The sequence below is a fragment of the Corapipo altera genome, unplaced genomic scaffold, assembly GCF_003945725.1.
Source record: "Corapipo altera isolate COAL_440 unplaced genomic scaffold, ASM394572v1 290, whole genome shotgun sequence".
Taxonomy (NCBI): Eukaryota; Metazoa; Chordata; class Aves; order Passeriformes; family Pipridae; genus Corapipo; species Corapipo altera.
Genome location: NW_020885041.1, coordinates 209,323 through 232,698, shown reverse-complemented (window position 1 = coordinate 232,698; position 23,376 = coordinate 209,323). Strand labels below are relative to the sequence as shown.

Below are 23,376 nucleotides of genomic sequence, written 5' to 3'. Positions count from 1 at the left end.
CATATACTATATATACTATATATACTATGTACATACTATATATATACTATTTATATACTATATAATACATTTATAGTATAGAAATAGTATTTTATGTCGCTGTTCAATTTATTTTCTATTTTCTGGTATTTTCTTAGTAATTAAAAAAAAAAAAAATCCCGGGTCCAAACAGAAAATGTCTCCCCAAATAATTCCAGTTGTTCAGTAACATGAAAACATCTTGTCTGCTCATGCAGCCCATGGGAAAGCCACAGACACCAGGATTTAGCTCAGAAGAAACCACAGGAGTCCTTCCAAAGCCGTCTGTGCTCCCTCTGTGTGTTTGGGGACTGACTGGAGGAGGTTGCAGCACAATTTCCCAACTAGAAGTGGATTTTAACCACTCAATTATTAGCCTAGCGGTGAAATCCAGCTCAGATCCGAAGCTGTTTGACTTCCAGAATTATTTAAGGAGACTCCAACAGACCTCAGATGGAGACCCAAGAGCCTCCAGCAGCATCTTGGGCTCAGCCTGACAATCTGCATCCCTTGGCTGCATCCCAGGCATCCAGGGGGAGGAAAAGGCCACGAGAACTCACACAGAGCCAAAGGAAACATTCCCGAGTCCACTCTGAAAAGATGGAAAAGCTTTTTCTCCACCTGAGAAGCAGGAATGGAGGGCCCAGGAGCCTCTACACCAGCAAATGAGGGTGTTTCTGCTTTAGAGTCACCACCTAAAATAAATAAATGAACAGGGCAAAGCAGCTTAGTCAATAGAGACATTTTTTTCCTCCTAATAACACCATCAACCAAAAGCCACTGGAGCTGCCTGAGCCCTGCAGAGGAAAAGCTCTTGGAAAAGCTTTGCCATTAGAAGGATGTTTTAGAGATGCCAAAAGAGCAAGAAATCAGTCAGTGTCTAATTACAGACAAGGTGGCTCTGGCTCCTTCTCCGGATGATAATTCTATTTAATATTTAGTATTTTTTTAAATCTGTTTTAGTTCTATTTAACCATTTCAGCAGCTGTTAAAGGTCAGCTCCTCTTCACATTAAAAACATAACCTTAAATCATATCTGTTCCAAAACTCATCCATGGGTGTGGGATGGGAGAATGGACACAGGGAAAATAAAGGAGAAGTTTCCTTCATTGGATGTGGCTCAAGGACACCGACTTTTCATACAAAAAAAGCAGGTTTTTGTGCATGTTCTGAGGCCAATCCACCTCCCCGGGTGCAGGACTCATTCACAGATGGGAACTGAGCAAAAGACAATTTGGGAGGGAAGAGATTTGACAGGGAAGAGATTTTCAAGGAACACACGAAGGCAAAGAGAACTCGGTAATAAAAAGGATATGAATGTATCAAAATTTTAATAGCTATTCTTCTAAACAGATTAAAAGGACTTAAAATGTACAAGGCAGGTGTGGCACTAAATCGGAAGAGTGTTTTCCCTCTGTTTAGTACTACAAAGGTCTGCAGAGAAACAAAGAGAGAGAGAGTTAATGCAGGAAAATCAAAGCAGGAATTGTGCTCATAAAAAGAAAAAAAAAAAGGACAAATGACATTCCACGAACCTGTGGAATGACTCATGTAAATGGGAGGCAGAATTCCACAGCCTTACACCACAGATCCCCCAGTCCATCTCCCCACAGAGCACCGGGAGCATCCCAGGCACAAGTGTGTCTGTGGGCACTTCATTCCAGCACACCCAAAGCACCCAGCACCCGACTCAGAGGGCAGGAAGCAACTTGTGTGCACTGAGAAGCCAAAGCCCTTTCCCTGGCACCATTTGTCCCATTTTTATTCTCTCCAGGATGGCCCCAGACTCGTCTCCAGCCCCCCTGGCTGGCACAGCCCCGAGTTCCCGGAGCCCAACCCAAGGGAATCCTGGGGCTCCCTGCCAACCCCGGCTTCCCCAGGAGACTCCTCTTAGGAAATTTGTCATTTCCCTCCTCGCAAGGGGAACAACGTGTTTGGGCTCGTTTGGCTCAATTAGACCACTGAGCAGTAAATTATTTGCAAAGGAAATCAAAATCAGGTTGTGGTTCAGCACGGAGCAAGAAAGCCTCGTTAGCAGAACCACTAATGCATCCCCACCAAAAGCACTTTAAAGACAACCCCGGACAGCTCTTCAATTGCAGCATCATGAATTAATGACCAGATCACCTTGGCATACAACAACCTTCTAAAAGGCCCAAAGTTTTGCAGAACTGCCATTACAAAGCGCTCAAGGGACAACCCAGTTCTAGGAACCAGTTCATTTCCCTTCCCTGACACCACAAACTTTCCAGGACTTGCATCCCATTCCTTTTTTAAATCTCTTTTTAAGGCTCTGGAGCAGGACACTGGGATGTTCCTGGGCTCCTGCCGTGTCCCGGGCACGTCACTGAGCTCACAACTCTCCCACATCTTTCGAGCAGTGATGTGCCTGTGCTGAGCATGAGGTGGGTCCAGGTGAGCTGGACAAAGACCTGGGGACTCCACCACCTCCCTGGGCAGCCCCTTCCAAGGCCTGACCACCCTTTCCAGGAAGGAATCCCAATTGTTTCATCCCAGTGCCCACCAACCAGGAACTCCACGTTCTGCTTTGCCCTCTTAGTCCCTCCCCTGTCCCGTGCCCTCGTTTCCTCTCCATGCTCTGCACACATTTCTCCTTTTAGACCATAAAACTTGTGGAGTGATTCCTGCCTGTAAAGCCCATCACCCCTGGGCCTTCCAGCACAACCCTCACACCAACAAAGTGCCCCAATTCCAGTCTGCTCATCGATTCCGACGGTTCCGAGATCCACCATTCCCCTGTGTATCCCATAAAATCCTGGGTAAGCCTCCCATTGGTCTCATCAGTAGAAAGAAAAGCCCAAAAGCCAAGAAGTGTTTGGCAATTTAAACCCTCTCTTAGCTTCTCTTTCTGCTGCTGACATATCAAAACTCCATTTCGAAATGGCTGCGAGCTCTTAAAACGTTTGCTGGGTCCAGGCCAAGAACATCCTTAAGAGCTTTTAAGAAGTGCTGAGGCAAAGTTCAGAACTTAGAGGAAGGTGATACCTGGAAAAAGGCACTTTGCACTCGGTTTAAGAGATGGTTGTGTCTGGTTGGACCTCCCAAACTCTCAGTTTGTTGTCAGAGCTGCGAAAAAACCTCCGTCCGCTTTAGTTCCCTCAGAGCCCCACGTGTTAACAAATCCTTGGAAACAGGGCTCACGAGAAGAAGGAATATTCCCAGAGGACGAGTTTTCTAAATTAATCTGCAAGATGATGGTGACTGTGCCAGGGGAGCAGGACAGAACTGATGGAGGGATGGCAGGAAACGTTGCGGCTCTGGGAAGATCTGAAACGCTTCTGCTTCCTGCGGGTTTAATGTCGGGCGGTTCCGCGGTGGCTGAAGAGAGAGGAGGAGAGTGGGCAGGAGATTTCAGGAGCCAACAGCTTTAGGAACAGCCTGGGAACATATGGAACCACATTCCTGCAGCAGTGACACCACGACGGGCTGACACTCGACGCTGAGCAAGAGGGAGAGCGACGACTTCCTGGTGACACCCCGAGCAAGTGACTGCTGGAAAACTCATGGACAGGGAATTCGGGCACTCTGGGGGCTGAGGAACCACAGACAGAATCAGAGCAGCCCTGGGGGAGAAGGACTTGGGGGGATCTGGTGGGGGAGAGGCTGGACATGACCCAGCCCAGAAACACCCCCCATGTCAATGCAAAATATTTCTCAAGTCTGTTTTGTCTCACAGAGTTTTACTTTCTAACACAGAAACTCCATTATTTAATATTTAATTCCCCCTTCCCCCCAAAGGGGACAGATTTATTCTTTCTTAGTGACTTACTCTTCACTACTGAAAAGCTTGTGGGGGAAAGAAGTATCTGCTACATTTTGTTCTTGCTTTAACCTCAAATAGTGGGAAAAAAAACTTGACTGTTCTGGAATTTAGAAAATAAAACATTCCTGAAAGATATATTAAAAAAAAAAAAAAAAAAAAGGAGATGGTTCAACATGGAATATTGATAAACTGATTTGGATTTAAATTTTAACAACCTCTCAATCTGCCTGTGCAAGGAAATCCATTCTCTCTCCAATTCTCCATCCTTCCACCATCCCCAGTGGTGCAGATTTAGGGGTGGCAGCAGAGATTCCATCACTTCCCTGGCCCTGCCACACTCAGCATTCCCTGATCCCAGCTGGGATCCTCGGGGCTGGATCCACACACAGCCAACAGCTCCATCCCACTCTGCCTTCCCTCCGACACCAGGGAGGGCAGGACTGACAGGGATTTCACTTCCCTTCCTTCAATCTTTTCCTTTCCCACTTTTCCTGCTCCTTTTAAGTCAGTTGGAGACATGGAGTGGAAGAAAAAACCTCATGAAGCAAGACCTGGAAAGCAGGGGCTGGGGCTGCTCACACTGGGAGTTCTCCTGAATTTTGCTGGAACAAGGAAGTTCACAAGGAGTCCCGGCCTTTGGGGGGTTTTAACTGAAATGTTTCCAGTTTGCACAACAAATATCATGGCCAACATTGCTTCAGTGTTGGAAGATCTGGAAAAGGCACTGAGGCTCTGGAAACAACAAAAGGCTGATTTCTTGAGGTGGTTCTGACTCTTCCCCCTGCTTTGGGGACTCCACTGGAAGGCAAAGCCCCGGCAGAGCCACCCCTTGTCCCTGCAGATGTCACATCCTCTGGGGCAGACGTGGTTCCTGCAGCTGGGCCCCCCCATCCCAGAGATTTTCCCAGGCCCACAGAGCCAAGGTGACATTCTGGACCCGAGGGCCCACTTCCAAAGTGGGCATGTGACTTGGGGAAGCTGCAAGTCACTCCATTGGCACGAAACCTGGAGAGAGGGATCCTCAGGTGCTCATCTGCCAGCAGGAGGTGACCTCGGATGTCCTGCTCCAGCCTCAGATGCTCATGGATGTGTGGACAGCCTTCCTTTTCCTGCTGGAATCCACCCACCCGAGCCTATCCATGGTCTCAACTCCCAGAATATTCAGGGACCTTCTGCTGCCTTGTAAGTGGAGCCAACTGCAGGAGCAGGAGCACCTTCACCCCGTCCCGTAGCACGGATGAGATTCCCACCCAGGGAAGGTGCTTGAGGAAAACAACCCCAGCCTGGGAAAAGCCTGGACTCGGTGCTCTGGGCTGGGTGACAAGGCAGGGATGGGTCACAGGTTAGACTCGATGGTCCTGGAGGGCTTTTCCAACCTCAGTGATCCCGGGATTCCGTGACTCCCATGTTGCAAAACGAACCTGAGCAGAGCAAGGAGCAGCACTTGGGACAAAACCATCGCCGGGCTCCAGACCCAGGGCTTGTGACTCCCTGGGCCACGGTGCTGTTTCCAGGTCACTCTGTTTCTCCTTTAAATATCAGTTACCAGGCCACTGGAAGTTCAGCTGCTCCGTTAAAATGCAGTTTCAGTTTCCTTAAGAGAAACCAAGATCACTGTGTCCTCCTGCAAGGAAAAGCAACCAGCTGATCCGTCCCTGTGCACGCTGCAGAAGCAAAGACCTGTGATGCAAAGCCTTCTGGAGAAGGAGGGGGGTGTGGGGAAATCTTGGAAAACTTCCCATGATTCAAGCAGATTCCTGATGATTCAGAGAAGGGCCTTTTTTAATGGCCTTAAAAAAAAAACCTGCCTGGTGGGAAGTGACGGACTCTGGGAAGAAGCGGGAAGGACACACCTAAGGAATGGCCACAGTGAGATGGATGGAAAGGAACAGAGCATGAATCTAGTGTCTGTGGGAAGAGCCAGGCCCTGCTCCCAGTATGGCACACACAGGGCTGGGGGGGTTTCCCTCTCATCTCCAGAACCTTCCCTCCATCTCCACACCATGAGCAGGAAACGACTCCTCAAGTGTCAGGACTCCTGTGGTGCTCCTGGAGGTGGGACAGACGCCTTCAGGGATGGGAGTGTGGCTGATTTTCTCCTCCAGAAATGAAAGGTTTATTGATAGCCTCGTGCTGGGAGGCAAACCTGGAGCCTGATGGAGCAGGAGGGGTAAAGGGTGGTTCCCCTCTGCCTCCTGCTCCTGGTGGGACTCAGAGAACCAGGGAGCCTCTGCCCCCTCAGCACCACAGACCTATTTCTGCTGGAAAAGGGTTTGACAGCCCAGCTCTGCCACTGGCACCATCCCTTCACCTACACAGACACAGAGAGGCTCCAAACCCCTCCCGATGGGATCCCAGTGACATTTGTGACACCCCAGTGGTGGGATGGGCCAAGAGACCCTCGGCACTGGGAGGGTGGGGAGGCCCTGGCACAGGGTGTCCAGAGAAGCTGTGGCTGCCCCTGGATCCCTGGAAGTGTCCCAGGCCAGGTTGGAGCAGCCTGGGATAGTGGAAGGTGGGACTGGATGAGCTTTAAGGTCCCTTCCAGCCCCAACCATCCTGGGATTCCATGAGCCGGTCTCACCAAAAACCAGGGAATACCACGTTGGTTTAATAAAGAGAAAACACTTGGTTGATAAAGAAAAAAAATACTCCTGAGGATAACTACAGTGCCTTTTTTCCCCAGGAGCTCCTGGTAATGCATCTCCTGAAGCAGCACATCACCTGGACCCTGGGATCCAACACACACATTCCAAAATTCCAAAGCCCTGTGCTGAGCCAGCTCCTGCTCCCAGGAACACAACTCACCACTAGAAATGCAGGAAAGAACAGCCAGTTACACCCAAATCCAGCTGATTCCATGGGAATGACACCCTGCCAGTTTTGGAGTCCCTTCTGAGAATGGCACAAACTTCTGGTCCCATCACAAACTCGTCACACATTTGTTACCCAGCACAGGGATTTCACACACAGCCAATTGTCCCCACTCACATCACAGCTCCTGTCACCCAGGGGCCAGACCTGCAGCTCCTCCCGTGACAGCTGAGCCTCACTTAGGGATGGCAGCTATCTCAGCTTGCCCCAATTAAAGTTGTATCGAGGAAAGTCATGAAAATAAACAGCCAAGAACCTCAGTTTTAGCCTTCTGAGAAAATCCATGACCGTGCTCCTCCCTATTCCACCAGCAGATCCCTCCCCTCCATCTCCAGCAGTTTCCCAACTCACTGCTCCCCTTATTTCTGAATAAACCCCACAAGTGCCTCCTGCCACATCACCTTGTGGTTAATCCAAACGTTTCAAAAATAAAAATTCTCCAGATGAAGGCCAGTTAATTAGTTTCTCTCACTCCTTTTCTGCCACGATTCTGTGTCCCACTGCCTCCTAACCATCCCATCCAGCCTGAATTCCGTGGAAGTGATGAAACACAGGCTCAGACCACCACTGTTGCCCCTCAGTTCCAGTCTCCTTATTACCCCAATGGTTAAAATTGGCACATCAGCACAGCTTGATCTATTTTTACTTTCCAAACCCTGTTCTCTTAATTCCATCCTTAAAGACCGGCCTTACAGTATCAATTAAACCCGATCATATAATATCAATTAAACCTCATAAAAAAACCCCACACAACAAACCAGCCCCATCCAAGACTCCATCCTTTGTCTTCTGCTCCAACCATACCCCAAACCTGCCATTTTTTCCCAACAGGGGGAAAAAAAAAAAAAAGAAAAATAAGAAGGTGCTTTAGCGGCTCCTTTCTCGCCAGACTCACTTTCTGGGTCATATAATAAGGGTCAAAGTCCTCCAGTGGCACAGCAACCAGCCCTTTTGGGATGTCCCCGTAGATGAAAGGCAAATTCTTCCCCGCCTCAAGGTCACTGTTTGGTTTGGGTTTGCTGTCCTCGTCGTCATCCCGGTGGCTGCTGTCCTGCTTCGAGCGCTGCTTCTTCTTCAGCTCGGCGATGTGTTTCTCGATGTTGGCCAGAGACTCCGGAGTGAAGGGCTTGAAACTCTCGGGGCCTGGTGGTGCGAGCAGCCGCGCTGCCATCTTTTCATCCTGCAGCAGCTTCTTTAGCGATGTTGCACCCCGGGCAGGTCAGCTCTGGAGAGGTGGGGAGGGCAAACACAGGGAGAACGTCAGAAAGGGCACAGACAGACAGACAGACAGACAGACAGAGCAGGGCAGAGCCACGGGGAGCTCCGGCCTTCGAATCCCCTCGGGATCACTGAGGGACCCACAAGGATCGTCCAGTTCAACTCCTGGCCCTGCACAGGACACCCCAACAATCCTCAGCAATCCCTGAGAGTCCTGCACAGGACACCCAACAATCCCTGAGAAGCCTTCACAGGACACCCCAACAATATCTGAGAGTCCTGCACAGGACACCCCAACAATCCCCAACAATCCCTGAGAGTCATCTACATCCTCCACAGGACACCAAAACAGTCCCTGAGAGTCCTGCACAGGACCCTCCCCAAGAGTCCCACCACATCCCTGAGAGCATCATCCCAAGGCTTCTTGAGCTCTGGCAGGAATGAGGCAGCTGAGCTGCTGGTTCAGTCCCAAAACAAGCCACACCAAGGCTGGACACAGGTAAACCTGCCCATTCCCACCCACCTCACCTAGGACAGGAGAAGCACCATGCAGAGCTGGCTCTCCCACAGGTGACCACCCCAATTTGGGTCCTCCTGATCACAAACTGTTCCACAAAAAAGAAACTCCAACATCAAACCCACTGTTCTCCTGCAAAAATGGTTCTGCCAGTCACTGCCCTCAGGCAAAATTAGGCAAAATTCCCAGCCAGCTGGGGTTGGACAAGGTCTAACCTGGCCTAGGTAGGGCTGGGGACCAGCACATCCCTCGCTCTGCTAATGAGGTGCTCAGCAAAGAGCTCCCTGGTACCCACAGGAGGAACTCGGTGCCAACGGGAGCGGAGCGCTCTGAGCATTCCCAAAAACTGCTCCCTGGCACGGGCTGCCCAGAGAAAGCTGTGGCTGCCCCATCCCTGGAAGTGTCCAAGGCCAGGTTGGAGCAGCCTGGGCTAGTGGGAGGTGTCCTGCCCATGGCAGGGGGTGGAATTTATGGTCTTTAAGGTCCCTCCCGACCCAAACCATTCCATGACTCCATCAGTTATCAGGGCAATGATTCATTTCGGGCCACGAGAATGAAATAATTTTAAAATACTTTGATCAAGCACAACAGTGATTTCTGCAAGTTAAATTTCTCTAACACATGGGTTAGACACAGGGTCTTCTTTGCATCAGATGCAACACAAATGATGAAAGGAAAGGGAGGGGAGGAGGTGCAGAGCAGGGGTGAGGACGAGCTCGCTCCTGCCCGGGAGCCCAGACCCTGCCAGGGTTTGCCCCATCCTTCCAGGAGCCCCTCGTGCTCCTCCACCCACTCCCCCAAAAAAGCAGAGCTGGGAGGAAGTTGGTTCCTCGCAATCCAGCCGCCCACAAACCCTCTGCAGCTCCGCTCCTCGTGCCAAGCTCTCGCTCCAGAACCAGCAGCAGGAATATCCTGCATTTCTGAGCTGCTGGGCTGTTCTCGCTCCGGGAGGAGGCCAAGGGAGGAGAGGGATGACAGAAACCCTGCACTGATGCAACAGCACTGCAGTGCTGCAGGCTGGAAGAGAACCCAGCCCCGCCACGGCGCTCGGGGAGGGACCCAGACACCGGATCCAAGAGGGAAGGCAGGAGAACCACGAGGATACGGCACGGAAAGGATCCAAAGGATTCGTGGGATAAGGTCCCTCAATGAGGGAAAGGAATCACCAGTAAGGTCAGAGCTTTTAAGGCAACACAAGCACAGCACCCAAGCAAATATTAAAAGGTCTGGAATCTCGGGAAGAATGACTTTCAAATTCCTTGCAAACCACGCCATGGGGCTGAATGGTTAAAATTCAGCTGTTCCAGCACGAGGTCAGAGGCACCTGCCCAGCCCCTGGCGCTGAGGGTTGGGCTGAACTCACACGGGAGGAGCTCAGGGAAGCCCCAAAAAGGACAATCACAGCTCCCCGGAGGGCAGGGGGCTCCAGGAATAACCCCAGGGACAAAGAACCGAGCCCTCGGGAGGAGCACCCGGAGATCCCAGCCTTTCACCCAGCACTTCCAGGAGCCAGAACATCCAAAGGATCCTGCTGAGGGAGCTCAGGGTATTCCCTGCAACTGCTCCACTCCAGCTCTGCCACGGCCATTCCCACCCTCCCAGGGCTCCGACCCACACGTCAATCCAAAGCTGCACCACACCTGTGGGCACTAAATGCTGTGCCCAGCTGGGGTTTTATCTGGAGATCCCAAAAACCTGATGTATAGAACCCCCTCCTTATGTAATCCCAGAGCCTGGCCGGGCTGGGATTCTCTTCCTACAAACCTGACCAGGTATTTCTAAAGTAACAACAGTAAAGACTCAAAAAAAGATGGAAAGAGGGGAGAGAAAAAACAGTATCTTGGTCACATTATCTCTGAGAAATCACCCAGTGGCCTGCTGATATTAAGGAAAATTAATTTATTCTATTCTTGCAGCATTTGCATGCATTTAATTACCAAATTTCCCACATACTGTGAAACTATAGAGCAGCATTGGGGATGTGGTCTAATTGAATGGCACAGATAAATATGTAAGGCCTGAATTTAGAAACCAAAGTAGCTCAGGGACACAGCAGAAAAAAAAGGGGAAAAAAACCGAAGGCACGAAGGAATTTGTGCACAATTACACAACCCACAACTGGAGGCACCGACTCAACTTTATCCATTAAGGGAAAAGAACAAAACCAAAACCAAACAAACCAACACCCAAACCTGGCTCCCAGCTGCACGTGGCAGCAGCTCCTCTGTGTTTTGGCATTTTGGAATTGCTCAGAGGGCTGTTACTTGTTTCAGTTTCACTCCTTGGGAAGTTCTTTCCTGTCCTGACTTTGTTCTGCCAATAAATAACCCCACATTAAGAGAATGGACAAAATGAATTATGGGGCTCATCCTCCTCTTCCTCAACGAAGTCACTTCCACGCCTGGTCTGGCCCACGTGGCCTGAGCTGTTCTTCCCAGCAAAGCTTCTGGAGGCCAAAAAAACCTTGTCAGGGTTATTTTCCAAGCGGGAATGGTCCTGCTGGGACAGCAGGAATTGGTAGGGGATAAATGCCAGGATTCCTTTTGGCCCTTTGGGAGGTTCTTGAACCTCCGAGGAGAGAAACGTCGTGGAAATGGCGAAGCAGCCTCGGCCCCCAGGTGAGGGCAGGACGAGGGTGGGGGGGTCATGGATCCATGGATAATCCACTGGGAATGATGTCCTGTTGCTGGGGGGCCCAGGGATTTATCCTGGGCCCTTGGAGTTGGGTGCACACAACTCCCCAGGCCCAGACTGTGGATTTACACCTCCATTTTTCAAATCTCAACAGTTTCCCACCAGATTAACCACTGCACTGACGGGCCCAGTTGCTAAGACTTAATTATTTTCTCTAAATGTTCCCAGCAGTCCATTTACCGGTACATTATGAAATATTCCAATAAATTATTCAAGCTGATTGTCAAAATAAATTAAAAAAACACTTTTGAGGCAATTTCCCTGCTTTAACACATTTCTGCCTTTATTAATTACCAAGATTCAGCCGTTCACAGGGTGACTTTGAGCAAGAGAGAGAGACCTTCTGTGTGAATTTTTATATAAGCCACACGGGCACACGTGGCTCTGATTCCAACATGAGGGTCAGGGCAGGAAGGAAAACACAGTGTGGATGAACATCCCCCTGAAATTCTGCTGCAGGAGAGCCCAAAAACCTTCAAGCCAACCCAAAATATCCCTGCATGGGAACATCCATGGCTGGAAGTGGCTGATCCCCACCTGAAGAGACTCCTGTGCCCAGACCAGGCCAATTTTATCAATGAAAAGGTTCAGTGATGCAACAGGCTGGGGAGAAGGAGGGACTTTTTCCTTAGGGAAGCTCTCATGGCATATTTGTTGCTAGAAAGTGGAAGGAAGAGGAAACACCTTTAAAACCCATCTTGTTCCACCCCCTGCCACAGGCAGGGACATTTTCTCCCAGCCCAGGATGCTCCAAGCCCTGCCCAACCTGGCCTTGAAAACTTGAACACACAGAAAACACCTTAATATTTCATGAGGCTTTCATAAAAAACTAGAGAAATGAAAGCCCTTGGACTGCAGGGCCCTCCATCCACCCCAGGAGCTCTGTGGCTTCTTCAACACCCCCCAGTGAGTTACTAGAACTAAAACCAGTCAAGCCCAGTTCACCCAATAACCCCCAGCTCCCTGTGCTCCTGCTACTCAAAGCTGGCTCGTGTTTAACCACCAATCTCACCCAGAGCCTGGAGGTTCACAGACTAAACAACCTCAACTGCTTCAACTTCCCCCTTTTTAAAGCCCAACTTCTGAACAAAGAACTGATTAAAGCAGCTCCTGTGTGAGAGTTCAGCCCCTAACCCAGATTTAACTCCTCCCTCGGTTCATTCAGCCCCATCCCTGACCCACAAAACAGGAGCCAGGGAAGGGTTATTTTACACCAGCATTTGGGGGGAATTTTTAATCTCCTTTGGGGGGAATGAATCTCCTCTTTTGCAGCACTTGGATGCTTTGAGTACAAATGAGGCAAATATGAAAGAACAAATAACCCTCCTCTAAGTGCTCTGCTCTCACACAACATGGATCTGGGAATTTCTGCCACGTGCTGGAATACAACCCAGTTTCCTCATGGAGAAACAGTGTTTTCTCCCTTCCTTATCACCCCTGTAAATCTCAGCTGGTCACAAAAAAAGCTCCCCCTCCATGGGAGTTTTCCTGGTTGTCCTGACATCACCATCCTGAGACTGATCTCACTTGACAGCCAAGGAAAAGTTCACCTCCTGCTGGAATCACCACTGGAATGGCCACATTTGTTGTTCAACCTCACGTTTCCAGAGCACTTTTCCACCTGGGTCCCACAGATCTCACACTGAGGAGCAGCTGAGAGAGCTGGGGGGGCTCAGACCTCCTCACTCTCTCCAACTCCCTCCTCCAGCAATGAAGGGTTTATTTCTGTAACTTTAAAGCCGCCCCCTGGACAGTTCACTGGGTGTTGTAACATTATTCAACAACGAAAAACCCACTCCTCCCCAACTGGCTGCAGATCTCATTCTGAACTGCTCACACCTTCCTGTTGGAGCACCATGAGAAACATGGGATGGCACTTTCAGGGTTCAGGTACCAACATTTTTTAATTTTGAAACGTTTCTGTTCAGAAAGAAGCAACGTCACAGCTTTGCCACAGCCCGGGCCCTGCTGGCTGCCCCTTCTCCTTAAAATATCCTGTCTGCTGGAATGCTCCATCAGGCAGGAATAACAGCTGAGGGGAGGCAGAAGTTGCTCTAACTTTGGAACAGCATTTAAAGACAGAATCCCAGGATCCTTGAGGTGGGAAAAGCCCTCCAAGCCCATCAAGCCCAGCCTATGCCCGATGCCCACCTTGTCCCCCAGCCCAGAGCACTGAGTGCCACCTTCAGTCACTCCTTGGACACCTCCAGGGGTGGGGACTCCACCACCTCCCTGGGCAGCCCCTGCCAATGCCTGACAGCCCTTTCCATGGGGAAATTCCTCCTGGAAAGAAGACAGTTTTGCCTAAGCCAGAAGAGCATGTGAAGTGTTAAAAGCCAGCCTGGAGCCCGAGCTCAGGCCAGGGAAGGTTTGTAACAAACTTCTTCCCTGCTCCTGTTCCCCAACTCGGTCCCTGTCTGCTCTGCACACAGGTGGGATAACGGGGGCACAGGGGGGACAGTCTGAGAGTTCAGTTATTCCTGAACCCCACCAGATTCCAGCCAGTGGCCAGCAATGACCAGCTGCCCAACCCACGGCCACCAACACCAACCCTCACACGCGTTTCCTCCCCGTGGCTCCTCAAAAGATTCCCCCCTGTGCTTGCTCCTCTCAAACGATTCCCCCCCGTACTTGCTCCCCACTCCCTCGTTTCTCTCTTTTACAGCTTCTCCCTCCCCCAGCCCCCTGCTCTGAGCCCAACAATCAATTATTGATCCTGGCATATTTGCCCATGTCAGTGGAGTCGCAGCCGCTCCGGGGGAAGGGATTGATAGGGAATGGGAACCACGTCATGGCAGGAGCCCAACGGACCCACACGGAGCCTCAGGGACCCCCAGGGAGCCTCGGGGACCCCCAGCCACTGAAAACCAGCACCTCCCAGTCGAGGTGGAAACCCAGCTGGGGCCGTTTTGGTGAAAGCCACGCTCAGGCAGAGCCAGACACGGCAGCAAACGGGGGGAGGTGACGCCGTGATTTGGGTTTTGAAGCTGCTTCGTTCCCACTCCGACTTTGTTTCTGCTTTATTGAACAGGGGGAAGGCCCAGCCCTGCTCCATTTCCTGCAGCACACTCGCCCTCCTGCCTGTTAGAAACCTCCTTCCTTCCCCCAGCATCCACAGGATCACACTTGTTCCCCCCAGCACTACAGCATCTCCACCACCATCCACATCCAAGCCATATGTACGAGCTTATATAACTGGGTAAATTGTCTGTGATGGGCCCGGGTCCTTCCCCCCGGGGTGAACGACACCGTGGAAGCACCAAAATGCATAAAAATGATCCGGTGGCCCTTGGGTCACGCTGTTAATTTTACAGAAAACCCACCGAGGAGAAGAACAGGGACTTTGTAGACACGCAGAGGATGGAAAAGCCGAGCAGCCGAGCTCGGGGAGGCCTTAGGATGGAGCCGTCCGGAAAACATCCGGACAGAGGAGCGCGGCCGGGGGCTCGTTACTCCACAAAAGGCACCGGCTCCCTTCGCCGGGGGATACCCAGAGGTGCCCAACAGCTTCACCAACTTTACATAACGGCACCTGCCCCCCCAGGAACGGCGACATCGGGGGGCGGCGATGGCCCGAGGGGACGGTGATGGGCGCGGGGGGTCCCGGCTGCGGGCGGGGAGCGGCCCCGGGAGGAGCCGGGAAGGGCCGGGAAGGACCGGGAGGAGCCGGGAGGAGCCGGGAGGAGCTGTCCGTTTCAGCACCGGCCCCGCCGGAGCCGCGGAAGGTCCCCCCGGCCCCTCCAGCCTCGCCCAGCCCTCCCGCCCGGGGCATCGCTGGAGGAACCGGCCCCCAGCGCTTCCATCACCCACACAGGGAAAGAGCACCATTCCCGGGGCCCCATCCCTCCAGGGCTGCCAGGGAAAACCACCACCGCCACGTTTTCCCCCCTTTTCACCCCCAGAGACACCGGCAGGACGAGACGGGGACCCCCCGCCCGCCCGTTCCTCGCAATCGGAGCTGCCCGGTGTGAAGCGAGGACGTCCCGGTCACGGCTCCCGGTGCGGCTGGAATGCTGCAGTGTTCCCGGAGAGGGTGGACGCGGATACACAAGAGCACAACCACAACCACAGCCCCAAAAACCCGCCCCACCCGTGAGGCCCCTCGGGGGGAAGGGGGGGTTCCCGCAGACCCCACGGGGGTGGGGGGAACACACACAAGGATGAGCCTCCCACGCCTGGGATCACCCTCCAAAATTCAGCTCAGGGCCCGAGGGGCGGAATCCAGCTGCTGGCCCTCGCGCACACACTCCCCTTTCCCAGAGTTTCCGACTTCACCCCGGCTCATCCGCAGCCGCTGCCGTGGAGCATCTCCCGGCGTCCCCACCCCCACATCAGCCGGGCATCGCTTGCACCAGAACGCAGGGGGAGGGGAGGAAGACACCCAGATTTTTAACAGGAAAAAAAAAAAAGAAACCACCACCCAAAACCGTGAACGTGCAGTTCCCTCCCGGCAGGAAAAAAAAGAAAAATTAATATAAACCAAACCCGCCCTCACCAACCCCTCTCACCCCAAAATCTGTGCGGTGGAAGAAAGAAGGGAGGGAGGGAGAGAGGGAAGAGCACAACCACGATGCTGACCCAACATCTGGGTCAGCTGGAACATCAAGGCCGCCCCGACCATCGCCCCTCACCCCAAAAAAACCCCTGTCCTCCAAGTTGTCCCCCATCCCCGGGCAGAGGGAGATGGGGATGGGGGGAGCGGGGGGCGGCGGGGGGACGGGGCAGCGCTGCAGCGAGGGCCGGGGGGGAAGGGACGGCGGCGAGAACTCGGGGCTCTCCCACCCCACAATGCAGACAAAGAGCACGGCCCCCAATTTGGGGCCTGGGAGGAGGGTCCCGCGGCCCCCCCGGGCAGCGGGGTGGAGGGGGGATGCAGAGAGGGATGCAGGGATGGTGGAAGGATGGGTGGAGGGAGGGAGGGATGCGGGGAGCGATGGAGGGATGGGTGGAGGGGGCCCAAACGGGGCTGCAGGCCCAGGGTGGGCGCAGGGGGCTCCTGCCCCTTCCCAGCCCCAGCCCCCCGGCGGGGGGACACTCACCCCGGGCCCGGCACCGTCCCCGTCCTCCGCGGGGCCGGGGCCCTCGGGCTGCAGCGGACGGACCCTCCCCGGCCCGGGCAGGGGCTGCCGGAGCCCCCCGAAAAGGGCTCGGGGGGCAGCGCCGGGCGGGCAGAGAACCGGCTCCCCACGACCCCCTCCCCGGGCGCGGGGTGACCGGGCATCCCCCGAGGGGGCGGGCGTGGAAGGGGGTGAAAAGCCCCGGGACCCCCCCCTCTTCTTCCCGCGGCGGCTTTGGGGCTGGGGGTGCTCCCCGAGCCCCCCCCCCCCCCGCGCCCCCCCCCCCCCACCCCCCCCCCCCCGCGGTGCTCCCCCGGGGTGTCCCCGGCGCCGCCCGGGGCCGCGCTCTGCGGCAGAGCCCCCGGGGGAGGCGGCGAACCGAACGGGACGGCGAGCGCGGGGAGCCGCGGGCGAGGCCCGCGGGGGTCCCGGGGGCTGCGGACTCACCGTGTCGGGCGGGCTCAGCGCGGCCCCGGCGCGGCGGGGCCGGACTGCGGCGCGGGGGGAGCTGCGGGAGGGACTGCGGGTGTCGCCATCTTGGTGCGCTCCCGGCGCTCCCCCCGCCCGGCCCGGCCCCCCCCGCCCCGCGCGGCCCCCGCCCGCCCCAAGCGCGCCGACAGGGGGCGCTGCGGAGCCGCCGAGAGAGCGCGGGGGGGGAGTGAAGGAGGTGGGGGGGAGCGGGGAAACCCCGACCCGGGGCGGGCACCGGGCACCGGGGCTGCATCAGCATCTTCATCATCTTCATCGGCACCGGGGCTGCATCGGCGTCTTCATCATCTTCATCAGCACAGGGCCTTCATCAGCATCGGCACCGACACCGACACCAGGCCTGCATCGGCACCGACAACGGGCCTTCATCAGCGTCTTCATCATCTTCATCGGCACTGGGCCTTCATCAGCATCTTCATCTTCATCGGCACCGGGCCTGGTCCTTCATCAGCATCTTCATAGGCACCATCACGGGGCCTGGTCCCTCAGCAGCATCATCATCATCTTTATCTTCATCTTCATCAGCATCGTCACCGGGTTTGGTCCTTCAGCAGCATCATCTTCATCATCGTCTTCATCACCATCATCATCAATGGGCCTGGTCCTTCATCATCTTCATCATCATCATCATCATCATCATCATCATCACCAGGCCTGGTCCTTCAGCAGCATCATCTTCATCAGCATCTTCATCACCACCATCATCAACAGGCCTGGTGCTTCATCAGCACACAGGTGCTCAGGAAAAAAACCCAATTAAAAATGTTTAATAAGGATCCTGCCTCCTCCTTGGTTCATCCCCACAGCCCCCACCCCTCCTTCCCTTCAGTGCAGTGACCTCTGCTAACACCTTACACCTGTGCTTAAGCTCTGCATTTTCTACTCTCCCTCCAGCCTCACTCACACCTTTTAAACACAGGAGTTTCCTTAGGAATGATGTCCAGGGAAATTCCCCCGGGACACCAAGAGCAGGTGCTGCTTCCTTGGCCACTTTAACCTTTTCCATGACTCCCTGCAGCACAGCAGCGAGGAATTACAGCCTGATGTAAAACCAGATTATAATAAAATAATCCATTACTGCCTCTATTTGTGCTTCACACGTGCAACCCAGAGTAATTAACTCCATGATCTTGGAGGTCTTTTCCCACCTAAACGATTCTCTGATTCCCGTTGTTCAATCTGTTTGTAGTTGCCACGAGGTGGAGGCACGAAGACACAACCAGAGCTCGCTAATGAAGCACCTAATTACTCCTGGGTTTAATTTGCTTCACTGCCACCAGAGGGAGGAGGGGACGCACCGGAGGCACTCCCAGGAAAACAAAACTCCAACGCAATTCCCAGGAGAACGGCCTAAGGTTGTTAGGGAGTGCTCATCCCGAGGGTTTCAGGGGCCTTGAGTCCTCCTGTCACCTGGAGCAGAGCAGTCCCCTGTTCGTGGCTCATCCACACTGCCACCAAATCCTTTGGAAAGCTCTGGCGACCCCAAAGTTGGCAAAGCTTTCTGGAGGGGCCGGTGTTGACTCGATTTTAAGTCAATAAACCCCAAACCCCACATGCTGCATATGCAGCAACGACTGAATTAATAAACCGTGTTATCTCTGCCCATCACTCCGGAAAATCACCCCCAACAGCAGCTCCCAGAGCCCGCTCCCACATTCCAAAGGATTTAAGGTGTCCTCGAACTGCAAAGACTGAAAACACTTTCCAGTGGAGATTCAGTGCAGTTCAGAGAGGGGATGGAGCTGCTGAGCTCACCCAGCTGCTCACACCGGGTGGAAAATCAACTCCCAGACAAGTGTGTTTGAACTGAGACTTTAATCAACCCCCTAATGAAATTCCTACAGAGCTCCAGAGCCGGGCTGAGCTCCCTTCGGCTCCCCCAGGGCAGCACAGGCGGCTTTAAGAGACGTGACCGTGCTGGAACTGCCGAGCGCCAAGAGAGGGCACTCGGAGCCACTTTGCCAGGGGTTACACGCACAGTTGTGCTGCCCAGTTTGTCCCGGTTTGGGAACAAACCGGCAGCTCCTCCCCTGCCAGTTGGGACGCTCTGGTCACCGCTCGCCTGTGACCGGACTTGGAAATCAGCAGGAGAAAAGAGTCCAGCAGGACAGTCCAAGGAGCTGAACGGACTTGGACAGGAGCACAGGGAGCACCCGAAGGCAGCTCTGCCTGAGCTCCCAGGCCTCTAACACACAGCAGAAGTTGTTCTGCCCCGTGCAGATCCTCTGCCCACGCTGGGAATGGCAGAGGCCGGTGCCAGCGTCCTCCTCCTCCGCACCTGCCTGGCGCTGCTCGCCTTCCCCATCTACCTGCTCTCCTTCCTGGGCGTGTGGGAGCCCTTCTGCAGGAAGGTGTTTTTCCCCTTCATCTTAGACAAGATCGCCGCAGTTCACGACAAGAAATCAAAGAAGCACAAACAGGAGCTGTTCCGGAACCTCCCCGACTTCCGGAGCCCCTCGGGGGAGCTGAGGCTGCTGGAGATCGGCACCGGCGGCGGCTCCAACTTCCAGTTCTACCCCTCGGGCTGCAAAGTCACCTGCACCGACATCAACCCCAGCTTCCAGGAGAGCCTCGCCAAGAACATGAAGAAGAACCAGCACCTCCACTACGAGCGTTTCCTGGTGGCAGCAGGGGAAGACCTGCACCAGGTGCCCGGCGGCTCCGTGGACGTCGTGGTCTGCACCCTGGTGCTGTGCTCGGTTCAGAGCGTGAGCAGCACCCTGAGGGAAGTGCTGCGGGTGCTCCGGCCGGTGAGTACCTGCATTAAACCTTTACCATCCACTCCAGAGGCACCCTGCCACGAGGAAAGGGGAAAAAAAAAAAAAAAGAGTATAAAAAAATTGGTTTTGAGCTTAAAAACCAGACCCGGGTTGGTTCCTGCAGCCATTCTGCGTGTGGTACTGGGCAGACTGGTTTAGTCTTAAGAGTAAAATCCTGAAAGCAACACTCTGCTAACTAAAATTGCTCCACAGTCCATCATTTAAGGCAGAATGCAGTGCTGTCCCTTCCCACTCACATGACTTTCCTTGGGTGGGAAGTTCTGATCAAGACTAAATGTGGGGCTGCTCCACCTGTATGACCAGACCAGTCTAATTAAACACCTTCTCCCCTGGAGTTGCTAATGAGCTGCAGATTGAAACCACCCTCACAGGGGGGAATTTCTTCCCAATATCCCATCTAAAATCTGTTCTGTGTCAGTTTAAAAGACAATCCTCTGGGTTGTCAAAAACCAATGGGTTGGAGCAGCATTTACACATTTCTCTTGGTTTCCTTTGGAAAAAAAGTCATGTTAGCAAGTAACTGAAACTAAGCCATAACAAGTTATTGCTGGAATAAAAGAGGGATCAAATAAGTCAATCCTTTGTGCTTCTTGAATTTCTGCAAGTTTCCTGCTTTCAATAATTCCAACTGATACAGGGAGGAGAAAAGGGAAAAGGGAAGGGACAGGACAGTGGGAGCTGCTTAGCATGACCCCCACACTCACTGTAAGAGACTCTGTGTTCCCAGGGAGGAGCTTTCTATTTCTTGGAGCACGTGGCCGCCGAGCATTCCAGCTGGAAGTATTTTTGGCAGCAGGTCTGCTTCCCGACTTGGAAACTCGTCTTTGCTGGATGCTGCCTCACGAGAGAGCTCTGGAAGAATCTGGAAGAGGCCAAGTTCTCAGAGCTGAAGGTACAACACATAAGTCTTGCGCTGCCCTGGACGCCCATCGAGCCGCACATCGTGGGGTACGGGGTGAAGTAACCCCTGTCCTGCCCGGCTGCTCCCTGTGCCCCCGAAATTCCTCGTCCTGACCAGCACACCCAGCACGGCACAGGCTCCTCAGCACGTCCCTCTCTCTGTGAAGGACTTAAATCAGAAACTGAATTAAGTGTTAAGTGAGAAGAGAGGGTCTGTTTTCTGAGCGTCTCTGAATCACAGAACTGGTCAGGTTGGAGAAGCCCTTTTGGGTCAGAGTCCAACAGTTAACCCAGCACCAGCACCAGCACCATGGTCACCACTAACCCATGTCCCCAAGTGCCACGTCCACACGTTTTTTGAACATTTCCAGGGATGGTGGCTCCACCACTGCCCTGGGCAGCCTGTTTTCAGTGCCTGACAGCCCTTTCCATGAAGAAATTTTTCCTAATCTCTAATCAAACCTCCCCTGGTGGAACTCGGGGCTGTTTCCCTCGTGAAGCCCTGGCACTGCTGACCCAGCCACAGAGGATCCCAGGAGAACATAAACCAGCCCAGCAGACAGGAAAATAAATGTATTAATGGAAGGGAACTGCTGCCTGTGCCTGGTTAACTCTGGGATGGGATTCCTTCAGGTGTTCCTCACCTGGGATGTGGCCAGGGCTCCATTGGACCCCATGTCCCCTCCTCACGATCCCTCACAGCTGTTCCTGTTCCTCCTGATGGAACTTGTGTAAACCCTGAACCCCAAACCCTGACCCTTCGCCCAGGGGAGGGTGAGACCCCCAAACCTTCGCTCAGGTGAAAGTGAGACCCCTGAGCCTTTGTCCAGGTGACCGTACGACCCCTGAACCTTCGCTCAGCTGAGGGTGAGACCCCTAAACCTTCGCCCGAGTGAGGCCCCTGAACCTTTGCCCAGGAGAGGATGAGACCCCTAAACCCTTGCCTAGGTGAGAGCGAGACCTCTGACCCTTCGCCCAGGTGAAGAGGAGATACCCAACTCTTTGCCCAGGTGAGAAGGAGAACCCCTAAAACTTTGCCCAGGTGAGGGTGAGACCCCTGAAACTTTGTCCAGGAGAGGGTGAGACCCTTGAACCTTTGCCCAGGTGAGGGTGAGACCCCAAATCCTTTGCCTAGGTGAGGGTGAGCCCCCCCGAACGGCACCTCCTGCGAGGGCTCCCTGAGGGCAGGGCCAGGCCAGTCCCTGAGGGCCGGTCGGTCCTTGAGGGCAGGGCCGGTCCCTGAAGGAGGGCAAGGCCGGTCCCTGAGGGCCGGTCTGTCCCTGAGGGCTGAACCGGTCGGTCTGGCCAGGCCGGTCCCTGAGGGTGGGTCGGTCCCTGAGGGCCGGTCTGTCCCTGAGGGCAGGGCCGGTCCCTGAGGGAGGACCGGCCGGTCCCTGAGGGTAGCACGGCCCCTCCCGTCCCCCGCAGCCCCTCCGGCCGCTCTCCCCGCGCCGTCCCCGCCGCCCCAACGGCCCCGTGCGGACACCGGCACCGGCCGTTCCCCCGGGGAGGGGGGGTTCCCTGAGGCGCCGCCGCCATCTTCGCCCCTCGACGGAGATGCGGCGGGGGCGGCCCGCGGTGCCGCCGCTGCTGCTGCCGCTGCTCCTGCTGCTGCTCGCGGGGCCCCGGCCCGGGGGAGCGGCCCCGAGGGACCCCAGCGAGGGTACTGGGACCCACCGGGACCCACCGCGGCCGGGGAAGGGGGCGGTGGGGCCGGGGAAGGATGTGAGGGAGCCGGGGAAGGGTGTGAGGGGGCCGGGCGCTGAGGGGAGGAGTTGGGGGCGGGTGTGTGTGGGGAGGTGTTTCCTCACAGACACGAGGAAAAACTTCGTCTGCACCACCTGAATTTGGGGGTGTTCGTGAAGCAGCAGCAGCAGCAGCGGCGCCTCGAGATGCGTATGTCAAATCTACACGCAAGGGATGCACCTTAGTGAGACAGAAACACGTATTTGATACCAGCTAAGAAGTCCCGGGGTCCTCCAAGGCAGCGAGGACGATCTGGGTTGGAAGGGGCCTTAAAGATCATCCAGTTCCACCCCTTGCCATGGGCAGGGACACCTTCCACTAGAACACCTTGCTCCAACCTGGCCTTGGACGCTTCCAGGGATGGAGCATCCTTGGGGAAATGCATTCCAGGACCTCACCACCCTCCCAGAGAGGAATTTCTTCCCAAAATCCCATCTAAAATCTGCTGGCAGTTTGAACCCATTCCCCCTTGTCTTGGCACTCCAGGCCCTTGGAAATAGTCTCTCTCCACCTTTCCTGCAGGTTCCCTTCAGGCACTGTGAGGCCACAATGAGGTCACCCCAAAGCTTTCCCTTCTCCAGGCTGAACAATCCCAATTCTCCAGCTTTTTCCCCCTGGCAGAGCTGCTCCATCCCTCTGATCACCTTGGAGCATCTCTGGACTTGCTCCAACAGCTCCACTCCCTTCCTGTGCTGTGGGAACGCTGGAGATTGAAAAAAAACCAAAACACACAACTCAAACCAAACAAAAAAACCCAACAAAACAACAAGGCACCTAAAAAAAATCCCCCCAAACCCCCAACCAACCAAAAACCCCAATGCAACCAACCAATAATACCCAGACCCTCCACAAAAAGCTCTGTTTTTCCCCTTAACCCCCCCCCATCCCGTTGTGTTTTGCAGAGTGTCAGCAGCAGCCGCCCCTGGCCCGGAGAGCCACGTCCTGGATCGTGGGGGGCCACGAGGCCCCGGAGGGCGCGTGGCCGTGGGTCGTGAGCCTGCAGGTCCTGCGAGGGGGCGTCCGGTTCATCCACCTCTGCGGGGGGGTCCTGCTGAGCCGCAAGGCCGTGCTGACCGCCGGGCACTGCGTCGAGGGCAGGAGGTACGGACCGGGCTGGGACCGGGCTGGCACCATGGCCGGACACCACTGGGGGGACCAGCTGGGCTGGAGGCAGCTTGGGTCACAATCTCCCACTTTTAGGTCACAATTTGTCAAGTTGGGGTCACAACCTCCCATGTTTGGCTCACAACCTATGTTTGGGCCACAGTCTCCCATGTTTGGGCCACAGTCTCCCATGTT

General features: G+C 54.5%; 4 protein-coding genes across 5 annotated transcripts in view; 2 read left to right on the top strand and 2 right to left on the bottom strand.

Annotated features, from left to right (window-relative positions):
* SCN8A (sodium voltage-gated channel alpha subunit 8) overlaps positions 1-16,717 on the bottom strand; it is a 50,608-nt gene extending 33,891 nt beyond the window's left edge. For both annotated transcript variants that reach the window (XM_027668506.1, XM_027668505.1), the window contains exons 1-3: positions 16,610-16,717; positions 7,572-7,901; positions 1,334-1,452 (exon numbers count right to left, since the gene is read on the bottom strand). In XM_027668506.1, the coding sequence (XP_027524307.1) occupies positions 1,334-1,452; positions 7,572-7,847 (395 nt within the window). In that variant the 5' untranslated portion in view covers positions 7,848-7,901; positions 16,610-16,717. The remainder of the gene's footprint in view (positions 1-1,333; positions 1,453-7,571; positions 7,902-16,609) is intronic.
* Positions 5,355-23,376, bottom strand: part of ATF1 (activating transcription factor 1) — a 36,531-nt gene continuing 18,509 nt past the window's right edge. The window contains exons 9-10 of the mRNA XM_027668513.1: positions 17,507-17,513; positions 5,355-5,367 (exon numbers count right to left, since the gene is read on the bottom strand). The gene's annotated coding sequence lies outside the window, so the exon portion shown is untranslated. The remainder of the gene's footprint in view (positions 5,368-17,506; positions 17,514-23,376) is intronic.
* Positions 18,585-20,538, top strand: METTL7A (methyltransferase like 7A). The gene is made up of 2 exons (XM_027668517.1): positions 18,585-19,401; positions 20,159-20,538. Exons 1-2 carry the CDS (start codon positions 18,892-18,894, stop codon positions 20,393-20,395), a joined length of 747 nt encoding a protein of 248 aa, XP_027524318.1. The 5' UTR covers positions 18,585-18,891; the 3' UTR covers positions 20,396-20,538.
* Positions 21,860-23,376, top strand: part of TMPRSS12 (transmembrane serine protease 12) — a 5,745-nt gene continuing 4,228 nt past the window's right edge. The window contains exons 1-2 of the mRNA XM_027668516.1: positions 21,860-21,994; positions 22,980-23,178. Of these exons, the coding sequence (XP_027524317.1) occupies positions 21,889-21,994; positions 22,980-23,178 (305 nt within the window). The 5' untranslated portion in view covers positions 21,860-21,888. The remainder of the gene's footprint in view (positions 21,995-22,979; positions 23,179-23,376) is intronic.